At 39.3% G+C, this 20699-nt stretch overlaps 1 protein-coding gene across 3 annotated transcripts in view; it reads right to left on the bottom strand.

Annotated features, from left to right (window-relative positions):
- The window catches only part of rap1gap2a (RAP1 GTPase activating protein 2a), an 81745-nt gene extending 67353 nt beyond the window's left edge, over positions 1 to 14392 (bottom strand). For 2 of the 3 annotated variants that reach the window (XM_027279937.1, XM_027279939.1), the window contains exon 1: positions 3611 to 3977. In XM_027279937.1, the coding sequence (XP_027135738.1) occupies positions 3611 to 3654 (44 nt within the window). In that variant the 5' untranslated portion in view covers positions 3655 to 3977. Of the gene's footprint in view, positions 1 to 3610; positions 3978 to 14282 lie in introns of those variants that run through there. The other variant, XM_027279938.1, reaches the window with a different exon arrangement.
- Positions 14393 to 20699: the final 6307 nt, after the last annotated feature.

The raw sequence follows: 20699 nt of genomic DNA, 5'->3' as shown, positions 1-20699 counted from the left end.
TCCGTGTTTATAAGGGATTTACCCATGCTTCACTACACCCTGTTCATACTAAAAACATGGAGTCAATTAGAGGAAGTAACATTACCATCTTTTAGTTCAACTGCAATTTAATGCTAATAATAGAGAAGGATATGTTGTACAAGGTTTTCATTTCACTGCATGTGTGTGTGTGTGTGTGTGTGTGTGTGTGTGTGTGTTTTACAGCATTGTCACAAGCCTATCTAAGGATGTTGTGACATTAAATCTTTAATCCCATTAATTCGAAGGCTGAACCACGCACAACAGTGCCAAAATCTATTTCCTCCAAACAGACGCACATACATACAAACAAGCAGTACACGTGATTCTTAACAACGTCAACCAACCTAGATGTTTTAAATATCATTTGAATGTTATAGCGAAAACAGTGTATCATGTCAATATCAGCAGAGGCAAATAACACCAAGGACAGGGTCTGTTTGTTACTGACCAGATATTCAAATACGAAGAAAACATGTTCATATTTACATTCAGTTAGTGAAGAAGTATGCAGATGAGACAACTGCTGATATTCATGCAAAATTTAGCAAAATTCATTTTAAAAAAAATAAACCTGAATCAACATAAATACAGTTAAACAAAACAAGACAAGCCTTCCAGTGGAAATCTCATGTTTGCGTTTGATGCTCAGAGGCAGTGATACCTTTTTGTCTCAATGATAACTGATCTTGCACAACAGCAAACGTTAACCTCTTTCATATTGTAATGGTGCTGTAGCCTGTGCTCTCACAGGATTTATCTGTAAGCAGTTGAGAAGATGCACCACCCACCTTATGCCTGAATCATCAGACAGATCACACTGTCATGCGTAAGCTTTATTCGTCCCACATCTTAGAGATGAAGGGAATACTACTCTGTGAACTCTGTGTACAGTATGTTAATCACATTATGGGGACAAAATTGTGTGTCCAGATGGGATAGGATTTAACACCAAATTTTAACAGCGCCTTCAGTGCAACAGCAAACCTTTCTTTTCCTGTCCAAAATGAATCAGAGATGACCAGGCTGATTAATGACTTAATATATATTTTCAGAAATGGCCTGCGTGCTCAAAGCCAGCTCTGCATTTGGTCATCTTTGAGCAGGTGGTCCAATAGCTCTCCATCTGAACATGCACCCATATGTGTGTCTGTCCATAAGAAACATTTCACAGAGAGGCTAGATAGGCTGTTAATTAAATGTATTAATATAATGTTGTTGGACAAGACAAAACGCTTAAAGCCATACTTCACTTCCCAGAGGGATGTTCATTGTACCTCACATATTAAAATTATCACGGCACTGACAATTTCAGAATTCTTAGAAACTTTAAAGTGTTGGAGCACAGTTAACCTGTGGGTTGTGTGGTTTCTTATCTATAAATGACAATACAGAAAAGGTCCCGATGACACCATAATGTCAGGATTCATCATAACAATTTCATTTAGTTCTCTTCACAGAATCAAAAGCTGAGGTGTAGGTCAACTGTATACCCCTCTTACACCCCTTAAAACCAAGAAGGCCTTGCGAGCCTCCGTGAAGCCTTGGTGACCCCTGTTGTGGGTTGGGACACCCAAGTGGGAACCACGGGTTTAGGTTGTACCTGCAAAGTGCTTTTTTCTCATTTAAGGTCAATGAGTGAAGAAGAGAGATGTGTCTGTGCGTCTGTTTTTGCCGCATACATTTAATCTGTTAAAGCATGCACTGTCAAGGCGACAGTCAGCGTAAAGGCAATTCTGAAGTTTCTTTCAAAATACATGAAAATATGTTGGAAAATAGTTGCTGAAAACATGTGAAAAGACTTCGAGCGATATATCACTCAAATGTGGAGTTAGAAGTTCAAACTGTTTTTCAACAGTTTTCAGTCCAGGATTTTTTTTGGGCAGTCCTAAAGGGTGGCTCGATGACACACAGAGGCCACCCTGAGCATACCCCTGCACCTCTAGCAGAGAGATAGAGATTAACTAATCTTGCTCAGAGTGTTTCAAAGTTAGTCATGAGTGGGCATGGCTTCAGCGCATTTCATCAATTTTTACCCTAATATCATAAACTTGTTGATATTTTAAATCAAATTTGGCTGGGTGGTTAATAACCCTTTCTTCTTTGGTCTGACAAACTCAGAACACATACTGTATTTATTCTTACTTTACGCTTGACTTTGTTTCTTGAATCACTTGCACAATTACCTCTAGTAAAATTTTGAATAGTTTGCAGAAACTTTGCTGGTTTAAGTCTATTCATCTCAGAAATAGCCTTCAGGACAATTTAACAAATTGTGCCAATGAATTAAGATTATTCCACACTTTGAGTGCATCTTCATACAGATTCCTGGTCATTCATTCTTTTCTTAGAAGATGAAGATTTTATTGTGTAATAAACAAAAAGACTTTTATAGAAGTAGTTTCATGCCGTGGGAAAGTTTATTTCACAAGGCGTTATTTAATTTGTTGTGGTATCATCACTTCTTTGCACTTATACACTCTTGTGTGATGACACATCATATCTCCAATAACACAGCAAAATAAGTGTTGCTGAACTGTTGAAATTTCGTATTGCGCTTGCATTAAGTTGGGAGAACTCACAAGAGACAGATTTAATAAAGAATGGTTAAAATCAAAGCAGCAGAGGCCAAAATATCCTTTTAATCCCTAGTGCGGATAAAGCCCTAAAAGCACTTGATTCTACAATTCCCGTAATGCAACTCAGGCTGACTCTGAAAGCTCCTTTAGAGCCACATAATACATTATACAGCTGTTTTCACAGGGCGCGTATCCCTCATGAGATGTAAGCTGAACTTTGTGTGTGAAATTAGTATCTTTTCACCAGTCAATCACCAGTGTTTCTCAAAACACTAATTAACCGTGTTATATGTAATGTGCTGTTCCTCTGCTCTGTCTGCTTCAGGTGATTTCAGCCTGTCTGGCAGCATGTGCTGCCTCAGCCCAGCTGGAAAGGTTAAGTGCTCAGAAGCAGCGCTTCAGTGTCAGAATGACAACCAGCAGGGGAGCCGGCACAAAAACACGCCATCCGTGTGTGTCAGCGCATTCAGCGCTAAATGGGCTCCCTGGCAGCTTCTTCTGCATCACGGGAACTATTCTCAGCCAATAGAGCAAGAGAACATAACTGGTTTGAGCTGTGTCCACAGTCCCATAACAGGACAGCAACAACAACAATAGACACAGACAGCAGGCAGAAACAAAGCAGCCTGTTGATTGCAATCCCTCCCCGAGTGGAGACGGCACAGAGTGAAACTGTACATTCATACAGATACACACACCTACACACACACACACACATGCAAACACACACACACACACACACACACGGCTGTTAAACAGAAGACAAAGTGTTAGAGGTGTGACACAGAGGTGCACCCTCAGCCCTCCACCCATCCTTCCTTTTTCGAAAAAAAAAGTTTACATTTCAACGCCGCACACACCCATACAGTAGCATCAGCACTTCTGCAGCATAATGTGCATCATTTAAAATTCACTATACACTAATAGCCATAATGTGCACGAGTGTCACAAGCACGTGTAGATACACTACAGACACACACACATTAGTGTCCATTAAAAGAAGGCATACATACCATCCAAATCCTCCAAATGACACACTTCTCTTCCTCCTCAGCATTTTGTGAGCAGTCTCTCAGTCACTCTCCTCTGGGAAATGTATGCTCTGCTGTCAGTCTCTCTCTCTCTACTGTGAATACTTGCACTTTGTGTCTTTCTCTGACCCAGTCTCTTTACAGTACCTCCCTCCCTCTCTCTCTCTCTCCCTCTCTCGCCCTCTTTTTTTCCTCTTTCGTCTCGTCCTCTTCTTCTCCGCCACCCGTCTCCTCAGAGCTGTCTTTTTTCCACCCTGCCACTTGACAAGTCAACTACTCTCCTGAAACACCACTTGCTCTTTGGCTTTCACAGGCTGTTAAACACGTACACACACACACACACACACACACACACGAACACAGTCTGACACACTGAGACATGCAGGTACACTGAGGTATACATGTATTTCAGCAGGGGGAGGAGCAAGATGAGGAGGGGCCACAATCTCCCATCTGACCCTCTGTGTTTGTTTCCCACACACACACACACACACACACACACACACACACACACACACTCAGAGATGTTGTTCAGCTGTAGTAGCATTTCAACTTTTGAATCATGGTTATCATCACAACCAGCCTCAACATCTGTGGTCTGTCAGTATGCCCACTACCAGGAAACGTGCTTACTTCCTGCACTGCTGGTTTCTACAGGCATCACAAGTGGCCACTCACACTTTACACACCCACTGTAACATGCAAAAACTCTCTGAATGGGCAAAGATTTAAACTCTGAAAATAACACTGAGATCATGTTATTCGGCCAAATGGTTCAAATCTGGACTTTTTCAATTTGGTATGGATTTTGTGGCTTGAAGCTCCTGAGTCATGAAATCTATCAAAACTACACTGCAAGAGTCTGGGTGAGTCTGGATGGAAAATACTGCCAGATGCTCAACAGCAACCACACAGAATGCAATATAAGGCTATCAAAGGAAAAGGGGGGAGCTGAACAGCCGTGCAGTCGGACCGCAGTATATACATAGAAACGACCAACCATGCTGTGACCAAAGGGAGTGTCCTTCCTGACACCCTTCCTCCTCACACCAGATTTGACAGGTCTCGCTCTCAGAGTTCGCGTTCACATCGCTAATGTACTGAAATAACTCAAGAGGTTTTAAAAAAAGCTCGTGGGACCATTTATGCTTTAATACAGATCATGTTTCATATCATATTGAAACTTTTGTTTTAATAATATCTCATATTAAATCCACTGATATCTGCATTAAGATGCTTTTAGGCTCTATACTGACCCACTCTCCCTATGCTGCCTTCTGTGCATTGTGTGTGCATCCTGTCACCTCCAAATAGTCCAGTGCTCTACTTATAGTGTAAACAGCAGACTACACACGGCAGCTTCAATATACTGTATGCCCAGAGAGCCAGAACAATCAGTACAACAAGACTTAGTTTACTCTAAGTCTGGCATGATTTATATAATATCAAATCTATGTTAACTATTGCCAAGGCCCCTATAACAAAACATATGAAATACATGCTGCTGGAATAACACTAGTATTAGCTATCTCTCTTTAATGGGTCCAGTTGTGGTCATTAGACATGACAAGACTGTCAAGTCAGTAATGAGTAGTTGTGTAACCTCAGCACCACGCATGTTTCATCATGTTTTGAATCATGAAACAGACTAAGAAATGTATGGCATCACTGAGTATCATACAGTAAGCTCTGATCAAAGTCGGGACTAAGCAACAGCTACAATGTCAGACCCAGGTGTGGTAACTGCCTGGTGTGTATACACCGATCAAGTTATGTTACCGTCAGTGAGTCGGAAACCAAAAACTGAACACCCACCAAAGAGTGAGCCACAAATAAGTGGGCCAAATAAGTCTAAATATACCAGGTATACTGATTTTATCGCAAATGTTTATTAAGAGTAATTTTAGTTCACTCACTCAATTCATATGAGCTAAATGATAAATATCTTGAAACTAGTTTTTGAAAGACTTCAGACAGATAAGACAAACCAAAGTATTTAATTGTACAGGACCTGCGTTAGTTAAAAATGTATGCTGTGCAAATTAACAAAAACAACCGACATGACGTGTCTTTGATTGGCTAATCAAAGCCAGCATTGAATCAAACCCAGCACTGTGACAAGTGTGGCCTCATGGACAATAAAGAGCTCTCTGACAAAGTGTTTACACAATCACTTACTTATTTTCCAGGCTTTTGTATTGGGTTATATCATTGCTGTGTTATTTTTACACCTTGTGTACATTGGAGTTCAAGGGCAAACAATAGGCCTGATACCGCAGAATTAAAAAAAAGTAAGAATAATGTCCCAATGTCATAATCATTTTTTATGTATAACCACAATGCTTGTGTCCTTTCCTCTTTGAATAGAACTTTGATTTGATTTACAATCACTTAGAAAAATACCCCAACAAGCACATCTGAAGCCTGTTGAGAATGATCAGGCTGAACGCTTTTCGCAATGAAATATTATCAATGCACTCTGACTCCGTCTTTCTTTGTGGCTGATGACTGGATGTGCTCTCAGTCCGTATCTCAATCATGGCGTGATTGCACTGATTAAAAGCAGTAAAACGCTCCATTGGCATAATGTGGTCTGTGTGTGTGTGTGTGTCTTGCTACAGATGAATCAGTCTGGCATTGCATTAGTAATTAGAATAATTAGATGAGAAAAAAAATAGAATATACAATGAGTTTAACAGCATTCAAGACTCTGCACTTCAATAAAACTTCCAAAAAACCTGACAAGCTGTGAGCGTGAACCTGAACATTTTAACAATTTTCTTAAATTTAGGAAAGAAAGAAGCCAATTTATATTACAATTTCTTATCCTGTGTGTTAGGTATTAATTCATAATGTGTTAAATTAAGTTGGTGAATAAGTGCCACTATGGAACACACACTGCTTGTGATGCTCTACACACAAACACTTCATGTTTTTAGCAAAAAGGCTCTAAAACCGACTGTATGGTACAAACCCAGCACCAAACAGTAGGCAGACATGGCTAGAGGCAAGCTGGTAAACATAGTTGGTGAGCAGGCGACATAAAGAAGCCATATTGAATTTTTTGACATGAAATACGAAGGTCAACGCAGGTGTTTCTAATGATACTAATTAAGATCCGTCCCATTTAGTGTAGCAGCACCTTGACTCTGTTTGACCTGAATGGGATGGCACCTTAGTTAGCATTACTGGTAACACCTGTGTTTAGGTCTACTGGTGTCCAGATAGACAACAAACGCATGGTAATTGGCCATATCAAAAAGTGTTACGTCAGTGTTGTGTTGACATCTCGTTGTGCTGCCCCCAAGTGGCCAAAATAAAATACTACTATTGGTTTAAATTCAGTCGAGTGCATTGATATTATCTTTTGTTTTGTGTTTTCTGTCCGTGGTAAGAGAAATAACGTAATTGAAAACTGAACAACCGCATTATGGCTTTTATTTGACTTGTTGTCTCCATATCTATCAAACAGAAAACCCCTGGGACACGCCGACATTAGAAAATGATCCTCATGATTGCTTTATTGATTATAGTTATAAATGTCTCAGGTTTGTTTGTGTGAAATAATTTTCCTCACTGGACCTAGAACATCATTAACCATGACCCTGAGGCCGACACCCCGATGATAACACAATCTAATTGGTGTGCCCAGCACATATACACAGAATTATAGACTGCTCATGTTTTCTTCAGAATAAACATTGCTATACATTGTATTATACAATACAGAGAGACAGTAAATGTGCACAGCACACACACAGTGAGGTAGACAGCAATGGTTCAATGGTTATAGTTGTGATGATTTGCTATCATTCAAATGTACTATATACATGTTAACGTAGGCAATTTGTCCTACTGTTGCAGCTGTTCATTTGATAATTATGCAAACTATGTCAACTTTCAACAACATCATCAAATGAGAATATTTGTTGTTTTCAGAGTCAGGACTCTTGTTCTCATGCCTCCTGTCTGATTGGAGTAAAGCTCATAATCATCGACCTAAAACGTGAAACTTGCGATCACACCACCACCACCACATCTTCATGTTTGTGCGTTGGGTGATACAACCTTGTACCATGATGTCACCATGTCACCACAGTGTCTTTTCTTCTGCTGCACATTAGCGAGAGCATTTTAACTGTCGAACAGCATGCATTTGATCGCATTACTGCAGAGTTTCACTCTGAAGTGAAGTTGAACGCCTGTTTGACATTTGGCTCTCTCAGGACTGTCAAAAATGAAGTTTTGGTTTTGTCCGTTCTGATGTACTAATGGCATGAGTAACACTTTGCATTTTATGCATACCTTATTTGTGATCAAAACATGACCTGTAATGGGCCACTGTGTCATTTGTAAATGTCCTTAGTCGTTGTCAGATGTCACAACTGTATGTCAGCATTTTTCCATTGTGCCTTTATACTTGAACAGGCATGTATGGGTGTGAACTGAAAATATAAAACTCATTGAAGCGGCGGGGAGGTGCAGATTCAAGCACATTTAAAAAAAACTCTGTATCTACTGCTGACCAGATACCAGTAGGGTATGTGAGACGAGGGAAAAGATGTGTGTTGTGTTGTGATGAATGTTTTACTTATTCTGTTTATTCATGTTTTATGGAAACAGCACACAACAGTGCTAAGCGTATTCTGGTAAACTGTGAGTATGCATAATGATGAAGTATATGTGAAATGAATCTACCATTGTCTCACTTATAGGATATATTTATGTCTCACAGGTTTTCAACTTGATTAATTCACCTTTCTCTTCTTTTGCATCTCAAATATTTCTCTCTCCCTTCAGTCCAGTGTTGTTTATTTCCTTTTTGGTCCCCCCTATGTCGTTCTTAATAACTTTCTCCCTGTCAGCCATTTGACTCCATGAGAGATGTGATGTTTCCGTCTTTATTACTTTTGTTCCTTCCTAGCCGCCTCTCCCTTCCACCACGTATCTATCATTAGATGAACTCCCAGGGGATGATGCGTGACCAGCCAGATGTGAGAGACCATACTTTTTCCCTTCGTCTATCTCACCCTCTATCCATCCATCCCACCCTGCTGTGTCTCTAATAGGTTACTTAGTCAAATGAGGTTTTCCAGGAGGGTTGCTGATTTAGAGACTGAGCTGTTGCAATGCTTTAATGGCTCCTGTCTCAACCACATCCATCACCATTTTTTATAACGCACACACTGATAATCACAGAGAGGGAGCACAGAGGCATTGAACCTACAATATTTCCATATGCATCTTGGCATTATATGCTTTCCTGCATACTGAATCTTTAAAGAGCAGCTGTTTTCTGGCGATTACCACTTAATTAGGGAAATTAGTATTACTAATTAGTTAATAAATGAATTAATGTATCGTAAGATTTTCTTTTTGGCCTATTCAAGCTTTATTTTTGACAGAGACAGCTGAAGAGTGACAGGAATGTTGGGAGAGAGAGATGGGGAACGCCATGCAGCAAAGGGCCACAGGTCGGATTCGAACCCTGCAACGCTGCTTTTAAAGTGATCATGTGCAGTTCTAATGTCATCATTTAAGCTTATTTGTGTCTGCAGTTGATTTTAACTGCAAACAGTTGAATCCCGGTTTTGGATGTGGAGGTTGCTTGCATAAAGTTTGATTTCAGCTAGTAAATAAATGAATCATGATCACAACAAATGCATTTTATTCCAATTAAATTAGGCTCATGATCTCATGATCTTATTATTAGGTAACCAGTCAAAGATTGTTGTGTGTCCCTCCACTTCCTTACCCTTTCAGGCAATGGATGACAGCGGAGGTCACAACAGATTAATTTATCATATTTAAAATTATGATGCAAGCAGATGTTGTAACCACCATGATTCCACTAATTAAACTAAAATAATGTAAAAAGGCACTGTTATGTGACACGACAAATTTTAAATCATTAAATTGTGAATACATTAAAGGACATAAATAGGTTGATGTTGGGGTAATAAAAATAATTTAACATTCAAGACTGGATATTCTGTATGCTGGTTTAAAAACACCATATGGACTGTTGAAAGAAGTATCATCCATCTGCTGCTCTGAACATGATAAAACAAAAAGGATTCACCTGAGACACACATACACAAATAGAAATGCACAGAAAAAGCACACATTGTACTATACACACTGTGAGCTCTGACAAGTGCTTGTTCTCTGCATATTCTGCTGTGATTTCTATTGGAGGCATATGAAGGGATCACACATCATTTCACCGCGAGTGACTCACAAATGGAAGCAGAATGCAAATATTTTGGATGGGAGGTGTATTTTATGGTTCCCACAGTCGTGGAAATCAACATGATCCTTAATTTTCCCCTCTCGACTAAAACGACATGACATCACATGTAAATATAATATTTGGATCATGCATCTACTTTGTGAAAGTAGAAATACCACACTACTGAAATACACCGATTTCTCTTACCTAATGGTGCCCGGTGGAGTTCTTGACCACTAATAGCACTATGGAGCAGTTTTTAATCATATGTTTGATTATTATAATATGTATATATGTGTATTATATGTTTGTTTTTTTATTGTGCACATATGTGCAGAGAAGAAGACTGCAAGAAAACAAGCACAGCGCTAAACAACTCTGTTATGAATTGTTTTACGAGAAGAGAAATGCGTTCAGCACATTTGTCAGATCTCAGCATATTTTGTTGTGACGCTCTTAATGTAAATGAAAATTTCCACATTCCCCACAGCAGCATTATGCATATCCTTTATCAAAATTATCATTATTTATATTATATTGGAATTTATAATTATCATATAAGAAGCAATTAAGTGTTGCAGCTGGGAAAGTTGGAGCCAATCTTTTTAGCTATCTTGACATATATCTTCTCGGACAGTAATAATGTATTAAAAGCTAAGCACATTTTGTATATCTGTGGAATAAGTGTAGTGGAGTAAAAAGTGCAATATTTGTCATAAATTGTTGCTGTATTAAAGGAGGGGTTAGCAATGTTTTGCTGTAATGTGACATCTGTGGTGGTCTGCACCTACATGCCAAATACAGTCACTAATAAAGAACTATCAGCTGAAAACGACAGATGAATTTATTGAACAGACTATAAAGCAATCGTTGTCCAATCAATTTAGACTTTTATTTCATTATTAGAATCTCCCGGAGCTGCAACCATGGGGCTGTTCCTTGGGTACAGTCAGGAAAGTTAACAATATGTAGATATATATTTTCTCTTCTATATTTTTTCATTTTCATCTTTTATAATCCTCAATGTATCACTCTTCACTAAACATTTTTCCTGCTTGCATTTGTTTGCACTTCGACTTCGACTATAGTTCTCTCTGTTGGTGGATGTTAGTAAAAGTGACAGCAAGCCCACCCATACACCCACTCTTCTAGATCACACACACACACACACAAATGAATGTGCACATCAATGCACATAATCACAGACAAAGATAGATCACTCACACAAACACACACACACACACACACACACACACACACACACGCACACAGACACACACACATATAACAGTACATTTTCTCTAGCCACAGCTTCGACGGTACCTTCATCCCTACTTTACCCCATTGTTCACTCTTCCAGACAACACTGATCAGAGAAAAACATCCATTTAATTTACGTACTTCCCCTTCACTGCAGTTCTGGCAGGCTATAAAGAGAAACACATAGACCCGAGATCCTGTGAACACAATGGGAAGCACCCACATGGGCAACAGCAAACCCACAGCCCACACAAAAACAATTGGATCAGGTGTGCTCTGAGAACAATTTCCTCACACCGTTTCATTCTCCACTTAATGGGAACCCACTAATACAAACACAAGCTGTGGAAGTTTATAGCAAATCTCCCCTGCGGCTGCTGTGACTCATGTGTCACTGTCTCAAAGTTTGCATTGATCTCGTCACCAAAAAGGGGGAGAGAATACTGAGGTGGATTAACGGGAGAGGAAAAGGCAAATTTGGTTTGGAATCAGCGGCAGAAGTAAAGGGCAACAAAGGTTTAGGAAAGGTATGCTTAATGATCTACAGCGGGGGAAGAGGCACAATCAGAGCTGTAACTAGAAACAAGACTTAATGACAGCAGGAGCACATGACAGAGGAGGGCAAGGAGGTGTAAGAGGGAAAGGAGGAGGGAGGGATGACGGGAAGTGAGAAGTGTTGGCAGACTGAGGATAGATTAATGAAAGATGGTTAATGATGAGCTGAGGAAGGCGAGGAGATCGGAAAGGTGTGAGAGCAGAGGATAGAAGGGTCTACTCTGAGTAGTATTTGACTTTTTAATGAGCTCCCGGACATTAAAATGGAACTTAAAAGGGTAAACTGACATAAATATAAATAACATAAAAGTAAAAAGAGGACAAATCCTTTTTTTTTTTGCTGACAAGTTTCACATTGGTTACATAAATCAGCATAAGAATGCAGGCATGGACAGTATGTGCAAGTGCAGATGTGCGCGCATGCTCATGCACATTTAAGTGGGACAACTGGGACAAATCCTCACCTGAATTCACTCCACCTGAGAGGAGGAGATTAGCCACCATCTATTTTGAGCTGGAATCAGCAGCAGATGCATAGAGGTGCCAACAGGACCCGCCGTCCACACAACACTGCAGAACTGTGATTTGTCAAGCCTCTTAGTCTGGGACTGCTGTGTCAAGAGTCTCCTTTTGCCTTGTTGGTTAATGTTAGGACTATTTATTCATATCTTGCAATACAGTATAGCTGCACTGTATTTTTTATTCTTCTGTTTGATCAGTTTTATTCAATTCTGACTTATTTTATCTTTTATTTTATAAGAAAATCCTTTTCATCTCTGTCCTTTTACAGTATATTGCCTTGTGTGTCTTAATGTAAGTTTGTCTTATGTAAAGCACTTTGTTTAAAGGTGCCATACAAATAAGCTTGCCTTGATACGATACATGAGCATCAAAGCCTAAATAAATACTTGAAAGTCAGCAATCATAGACCATTCACACTTCTAGCTGAAAGCATAACTCCACATTGAACACATCTCCTCTCAGATCATCAATACGTGATTGACACATGTATTGGAAACTTCTCTTTGAAAACATTGGCAAGCTGGTACTTGGAAAAAATATAATCATAATTTTCACACAAATCAGTTTGATACAGAGCTCTAAAATGCAGATGCTGGGATACTAAAGATGAAAATGTACTTACTTACTATTGATTGTGCATACAGTAAGTGTAAGGAAACTTGAAGAGTTGCCACTATGGCTTACACTACACTAAATGCCTAACTTAGTGTGGCAGGAAAGAGTGGAAAGTCAAGGAAGTGACTCATTAATTTCCATAATATTGGTCATACCAGACTAAATAAGGCTAAAGAGTGTACTGAATTAAGCAAGGGTGCTTTTTTTCTGCTCATAGACTCAACTTTTTTATCTTTTTTTGTAGGAGGAGTGTTTTTTTAGTCTCACCAAAGTCTTTCTACAACTGAACAGAACGAAAGAGAATGCTTTTCTGCAGGAACAACTGAAATACGTCACAATCTTTTTTTCAAACAAAGCAAGTAGATCTTTTCATCTTTTCTGTAGAAGACTTGATGAAAACCTTCATCTCTTGCTAGATGTCTTGGAAGATGTTTAATGTCCGCAATTACCACACGCGCAGTGTTTCCTCCAGGGAAACAGACTCATAAATCAAATAACATCTTCGTGACTCCAACTGCCCCCCCCCCCCCCCCCCCCCCCCTGCACTGCATACAGTAGGGACCATGTTTCCTCAGGGACACTTTTGCTCACACATATAACACACACACACACACACACACTCAACATGTACTGTAAATGCACAAGGAACATGAATGAATGCCCACCGGCACACACACACACACCCACGTGCTAGAAAATTCATGCATGCATGAAGACATTTACCCGCTGGTTCGCACACAGTTCAGAGAACTCACGTCACATAATATTCACACGCACATATTCTTTCTGTCCTTCAATAATACGAATAATACAATCACTTAAACAATACATATCAAGAAATATTCTTGTTTTTATGTCTATGAATGGTATTATATCAGTGTTTTGAGTTGGATTCATGAAAACATTAAGAAGCACTGTTCTTACCCACCCACTCACATATGCAGAAACCTAACTTCATGCCCCAACTCACCATCCCCCCACAGTCAAACGCACACAACATGGTGTCATAAACCGTCAGTGAATATAGCACCATAACCAGACCATTGCAGCACCATTGCACCATTACTTGAAAGACAATTTGCGCGCCATCAGGCTTACACTGGATGTGTGCACACAAATGTGCAAATAAAAAAAATAAATACACACACACATGCACACATATTTTTTTTTTTACTCAAGTTTCAGAAAATAGAGAAAGGACGAAACAGATTCATGCTTCACTTGATTGTGTATGAAGATCACAAGTGTCATGCCTAACTAACCTGCAGTTCACACAGGCTCTCTACTCCAGCTGGAGAGTTCTCACACAAATCAGCACACACACACACACACACTCTCTCTCTCTCCCTCCTCTCTCTCTCTCTTTCTCTCTCTCTTCAAATCAGTCATTTGGCTTTCAGTTAGCCAGCCAACAACAGCAACATTTCTGCTGTGTTTCTGTTCCAGAGGGAACGAGTGTGAAAGCCTTACCTCGGCTCCCCTGCAGATCCTTTACAAGCTGGGGTGAACATCTCGCAGCCAGTGTATGGTGCAGCATTAGCAGTAGACCAGCTGCCAGAGCAGGAGAGGATGAGTGTGTGTTTGTGAGAGAGAGAGAGAGAGAGAGAGAAAGAGAGAGAGAGAGGGAGGGAAGGAGGGAAGAGAGAGGAAAGGGGGAGAGGGAGTGCAAACAGGGGGAGGGTACAGAGATAAAGCGTAGGGTAGGGTAGGGCAGAATTATGAGATGAGAGACAGCGAGAAACTATGTGTGTAAATGCATGTGTGTAAGAATGAGAGATGGTGTTACCATGGAGAGGACTACACCTAAACTCCTTTAAAGCCTTTTAAGACCAAGGGAGTAAAAGAGAGGAACAAGCTGACAGAGAAAGTCAGGCTGAAAAAAAATTGCAGAATCTTTGGGAAGCAAAGGCAGAAAAGGCAGAATAAAGGATCAAGAGAGATAAGTAGGAGATCAGTAGAAATTAAAAAGAGAGAGGGAGGGTGAGGGCAGTGAAAAGTGCCCATAACCCAGGGCAAGATGAGCTCTCGACTCATCAGAATCAGAATTAATAAGAATCAGAAATACTTTAATAATCCCAGGGGAAATTACTCATTATTACTACTGACAGCAGCATCACACTGGCCTTGACACATGTCAGATACAGATGCACAGTCCAACTTTATTTGCCACGGACAACAAAACTCAAAATCCAATATGAGGTCTTGATATGAGGGTTATCTATCTACACTACCAAAACAGAGAGTAGTAATTAAAGTAGTGATGTTGGGAATGTTGTTATGTAAGAGATAAGTTTGTAAAGCCTTCAAATATTTTACCAAACCAAATCATCGCAATAAAGCCTGCAGGGCATCCTAAAAAAAAAAAAGCAAATACTGCACACTTCCTTTGGATAATCTTCACAGATTTCAAGGGAGAATTGCAGTATCCACAAACACTATGTGTCTACATTGAACTACTTTGCTGAAAAGACGAGAGATGAGGCTGAGAATGTCGTCCACCCTGGGGAGAGGGAGAAGCCTGCAATAACACTGAATCAAGGGCAACACTGATGAACACGACCTGCTGACTGGGAAGTAAAGAACACAAGATTCACAGTGAGCCCCAGCAGGGGTCACGTGAGCTAAAATAATGTTACCTAACTCGCAATGTCTGCAGAATGGGAAGAACTGGAAAATGTATATACAGGACAAAAAAAAAAGAAATTTCAGCAAAGGCCCTCTTACACAATAAAAAAATATACCAGGGAGACCTTGTGTGTGTCCCTTGGAAGGATACACTGTACATTTGGAAGGATTCCCAATGTACGTTCTCATCCTAGGTAACGTACCAGGTATCACTCGTAACATTGAACATTTCAAAGATTTTCTATTTAATATTTTAACTGAAAGCATAAAATGAAGTCATCAGAAGTCAAGTCATGAGTCTTTAACTTTCCTACCAGTCCAACTAAGTTCAAGTTGAGTTTCAAGTCATTTTTTGTCAAGTTGCAAGTCCTCAAAAGTCCTAATTGCATCCAAAGACCACCAAAACCCAAACTTGCAGGCCAGACAGCAACACAAAACCAAAGCAGTTACTGCAGGTTTCACAGATATTATACATTCCTATTGTATACATTTTTTATGTAGACATCAAAAGGTTATATTCTAGTCTGAACTGCATTTAGACCAAATATGTAGTTGTCTGCAGTATGACTGTTACAATAAATAGAACATTCACAGGAGTGTGCCAATACGGTTTACAGTAAAGGTCACGGATTTAATACACATTTTCAACTTGCAAGAGGCACTGACACACAGACACACACACAATAACCAACAAGCACCAAGGGGTCATAGGTGTCAGCTGTTCAATAAAGTAGATCCCCTATTGAAGTACAAAGGCTATCAGATCAATCACATACACACACACACACACACACCCCCGCAGCACAGCATGTGATTGATGTGCGGCTCAGAGGCCGCAGTGCTCCACTGATGGCCTCAAAATAAAAAAGAAACATCAGCCACTCTAAACTATTTGTTATTGATCTGGTTTCCTGCCTTTGGCTCTCACAACACACATGAACACAAAATAGTGCAACAAAGAGAGAAACAGAGGGAGGGAAGGACAGATAGCAGGTTTAATTAAATCTTTCTCCCATAATGGATAGACCCAAGCAGACACAACTGAGCCCACAGGTACATGCTTATGCAAAGCTTCTGTCTCCATGTCTCACCCATGTCTTCTTTTCTTCTAATCTCCAGGCAGTTTAGCGCTCGGAGATCCTTTGTCAGTTCTAATTGGTCCTGCTGGTTGGGGTTGCCTTGGAAACCAGTTTAGAAAGTGTTGGTTGGAGGTCTGCCAAAGGTTTGAATGAGATTGGCTCTAATAGCCTACTGTAACTGACACTGTACCGCTCGTGCAAATAGAGACGCGCTAACGCTAAAAATAGTTTTGTTCTGATTCATTTTAGATTCAGAAAAAATCTAAACAAGTGCAACATGCTGCAGGAGGAGCCTGGGTTGACGTTGGTTTGTCACAGTGGGTATCACTGTTGCATGCCAAAGTAACAAGTCCCCCACACGCCTAAATTTGAGTGTCAGTAACAAGTGACGTGGTCCTATTTGGAGTTCAAACCAATTTTCAACCTTCTCTGTAAACAAATCAGGCCTGGACACCTTTTTTATTTATTTGATTTATTTATTTTATTTGAAACTTTTTAATTATTGTTTCACATGTACCCACTACCTGCAGCAGTTCAAGGGCAATTAACCATGAGTGGATTGTATTACATAGGTACCAAAGTGATTTTGTTATGTACATCCATTAACTTAAAAGACGTGTGAGAAAGGATAGATATTAAAATAAATGGCCAAAACTTTTAGTCCCTTGTGTGGATCAACTCCCAAAAATATCCCATATTTTTTCCCCAATACCTTTTTCGTGGCACATTTCAAACACACACTCCAGTTTTTAAAGAAGGCTTTCTTTTAGAAATCAGTCATCTCCAAGCCCAAACAGAGATGACCCTGATGACATCATCTCACCTCATATTTGACAAGCTTTTCTCCAGAGATACAGAAAACATTACACTGTTATACCCGTGTCACATGCTAGTGCTCCTACTACTCTAAATACAGTATATTTTGACTTTTTAATTTGGCTACCATTTCTTTTAATAATGGTTTGTGAAATGACGCCAAATTAGTTTTAATATATCTGCCAGCTGAAGAACAAATTTTGGATTATCTTTATTGTATCCACCCCAAACTCTTTCATGATCTAGTCCTGTAAAGATGATTTTACAAAACAAATATTGGCCAGCCGTGACTGAGCTAGTTGCTGCTCTACATTCTGCACTGCTGACCTTGTGTTTGGCAAAGACAGACTCCAGCAGACTTAGCACTGCCTCCTCCAAGCTGGACAGGCTGTGATACCACAAGGGGACTACTGCCTATTCCACCAATAACAGGCACTGGATGGACACAAAACAAACAAAACACAGCACTGATTATCATGTATCAAAATATATACCTGTATATATGTACCTTTATGAAATGTGCAACTTTAAATAAACTTAAACTTAAGATAGTTTTTCAAGCTTTTGATGCCAAGCCAGATATTGATTGATGTTGTCTCAATAGTTTTTCAGTCTTAGTGGTCAATGTAGGTGGATGGCGTGGATATGTGTGCAAAATATTTCTTGCAAGCAGTGCAGTTTCCTGTTTTCTCTCTGCTCTATTCACACATTCCTTAGAAAATATTTTTAAGTTAAAAATTTAAGCCTGGGCACAAATAAATAATATAAGTAATATTGATGTGTGTACTTCAGATGTTTCGGAGATGATCAACAATGGATGGGCTTTGGGAATTACATGATGAGTAGATAAAGACGTACTGATTCATTATCCTTTGTTTTATTTTTTGAGTCATATTCTCATTGTATTATGATATCTTTCACTGAATAGATAAGATAATTATTTTGTAAGTCTTCACCACTGCCTGCACTGCCCCCCAAAATATTTATTTCTGGCACATAGTATCACACCTTGTGTGGAAAAAAAGGGTGAAAGGTATGACCAGTGAGTCCTCATTAAGCTCAATTATAATTTCTGACTATGATATCTAATCAGATGGGTTCATTTTTCTTTAGGAGCACATTTAAACACAGATTAGGAATTCCCTGAAAGTGCATTAAAAAGGGATCTTTTAATGGCCAGTGTGTGTAGATAGATAGAAATTGAAAGTAACTGTAGAAATAAAATGTTTTATACAACTATAAATAAATAGAAATGGGAAAAAAGGACTGTGTATAATTAAATTAGGCTGTAAAGAGATGAATGAAATGAATGAATGAATGAAAATCATAGTCACCACATGTGGCAGAGGTAGTCAGACATGGCAATGACAGTCGGTCCAGGAAGTAGTGTCTGCTACTACATGATATGCAATTCTCCACACCGGTCCTTTCATTCCTGGTTCATATTCATGTAGGCGGCAGGAACATGTGTGAAGACAGAACAGGACAAAGGTCTGGACAATACAAGAGCCAACCTTAAAGGTCATGGAGTCTCAAAATAAGAGCATGAGAATAAATAGATATTCAGGCCAGATGCAGTAAATGCACAGAGATAAAATATCTCTTAGCAGGATGATAGGCTCCTTATTTGAGTGACTTCAACTGTCCTGCAACTAGACTGCTTCAAAAAAGATTTTAATCATATTTCAAGTATTCTTGTATTCAGTTACATAGCATGGGTTGAAACACAGTACTATCTACCTCATACTGTCCACTGAGTTGTAAAATATGTATTTGTGGTAAGTAATAGATTGTGTGTTTAAAATATAATAATGAAATGCAAGATTCAGACACACACTCATATTACTCATTGTGAAGAATAGGAGATTACAACAACAGCTGCTCCTGATCTCCAGTAGGCATAGAGCAGTGACCTTTTTTCTGTAAAAATCTCTTTAGTACATTCCACCCCACATGCTGTATCTGCCACAGCAAGCTGAAGGGCAAAACTCTTTCAAACAAAAAAGACATTTCTCACACAAACGAATCACCTCTGCGTTGATTTATTTAAAGTCGACATTTTAGTAAAAATCTAACTAGAGTAATTGACAAAAGGAGCCAACAAACACTCAAAATGTCTTGATAGATCTTCTAGATGAAATTATTAAATCATCTGTTATTTAGTGTTTTTGTCACCAGTGAGGTCAAGGAGAGCTTGTCTGCAGACCAACTTTCTCAAGAACAAGTGACAACTAGATGGTCTTTCCCAGAGCTGCAGCCAGAGCTGGATCTAGACGCCTTCTGGAGGGAGATCAGCTGCAGAAAAGTCTGTCTGGGTGGCTGCTTGGGTCTCCTTACTGCTCTATCAGAACTCAAATTCTTCATAAAACTGAAAGAAAGAATCTGATATATCTCCAGAATGAATGAGTGAGTTTAGTCTTTGGTACACAAAATAATTTTCAACAGCAACATGTTTTTTCAGAAACATTGTGCCACTTACTAATTCACAAAATGCACTGTGAAGAATTGTCACCTGGTCAACCTTCTACTAAAGAAAGAGAGACATTGAGGGTTGTACTTAATGTATTCATTTCAGATGTAAATAATAATAATATTATATAGTATAGTATAATAATATTATAGTATAATAATAATAATCGGTGGTTCCATCCCCAGCTCCTCCAGTCTGCATGTTGAAGTGTCCTTGGCCAAGATACTGAACCCCAAATTGCTCCCTGTAAGTCGCTTTGGATAAAAGCGTCAGCTAAATGACTAAAGATGTAAAAATGTAAATGTAGAGCCCCCTAAATCTGACACACTGGACTCTTAAACCTGCAGTTTGGAATTTCTCATTCCATCATATATACGTCACACAATTAAAGGACTAATTATTTTTTTAAATATTGAAAATCCATGTACTGTATGTATGCATGTACTGTATGTATAATACACTTCTGCTGTCTGTCCGCATCCTTTTTCACCCAGTGTCCTCTAGAGGGATGACCTGCCAGGCTGTACTTCACAGTCACACAGCCCTCTGCTGCCTCTGAACTCTGTAAAAGTAAAATAGAATTGGAAACCAATATTAGTATACATAATTTCACAGAAAAAATCTTAAAAAAAAAACAAAACTTTACATCGTGCCTGTTTCTGTCTTTAAATGAAATGAAATTAAACTAACCCACATAAATCAACTCACTTTCTGATTATTTTAGAGTTGCACTGTAGACTGAAAAGTGAGCTGGCCCACAATGTTCGATTTCTCATTTTGTTAGCTCTAGTTCACTTTTCAGTAATAATAGATGGAACTAAAGAATAACAGACAGCACTACTGTGTGAGATTGGAGCACAATCAACGCAGTATTGAAAAGTATCAGCATCAGTAATC

Source organism: Larimichthys crocea, chromosome VII (genome assembly GCF_000972845.2).
Source record: "Larimichthys crocea isolate SSNF chromosome VII, L_crocea_2.0, whole genome shotgun sequence".
Classification (NCBI taxonomy): domain Eukaryota; kingdom Metazoa; phylum Chordata; class Actinopteri; family Sciaenidae; genus Larimichthys; species Larimichthys crocea.
The sequence above is the reverse complement of the archived record's forward strand: the minus strand, read 5'-3'. Positions and strand labels throughout refer to the sequence as shown.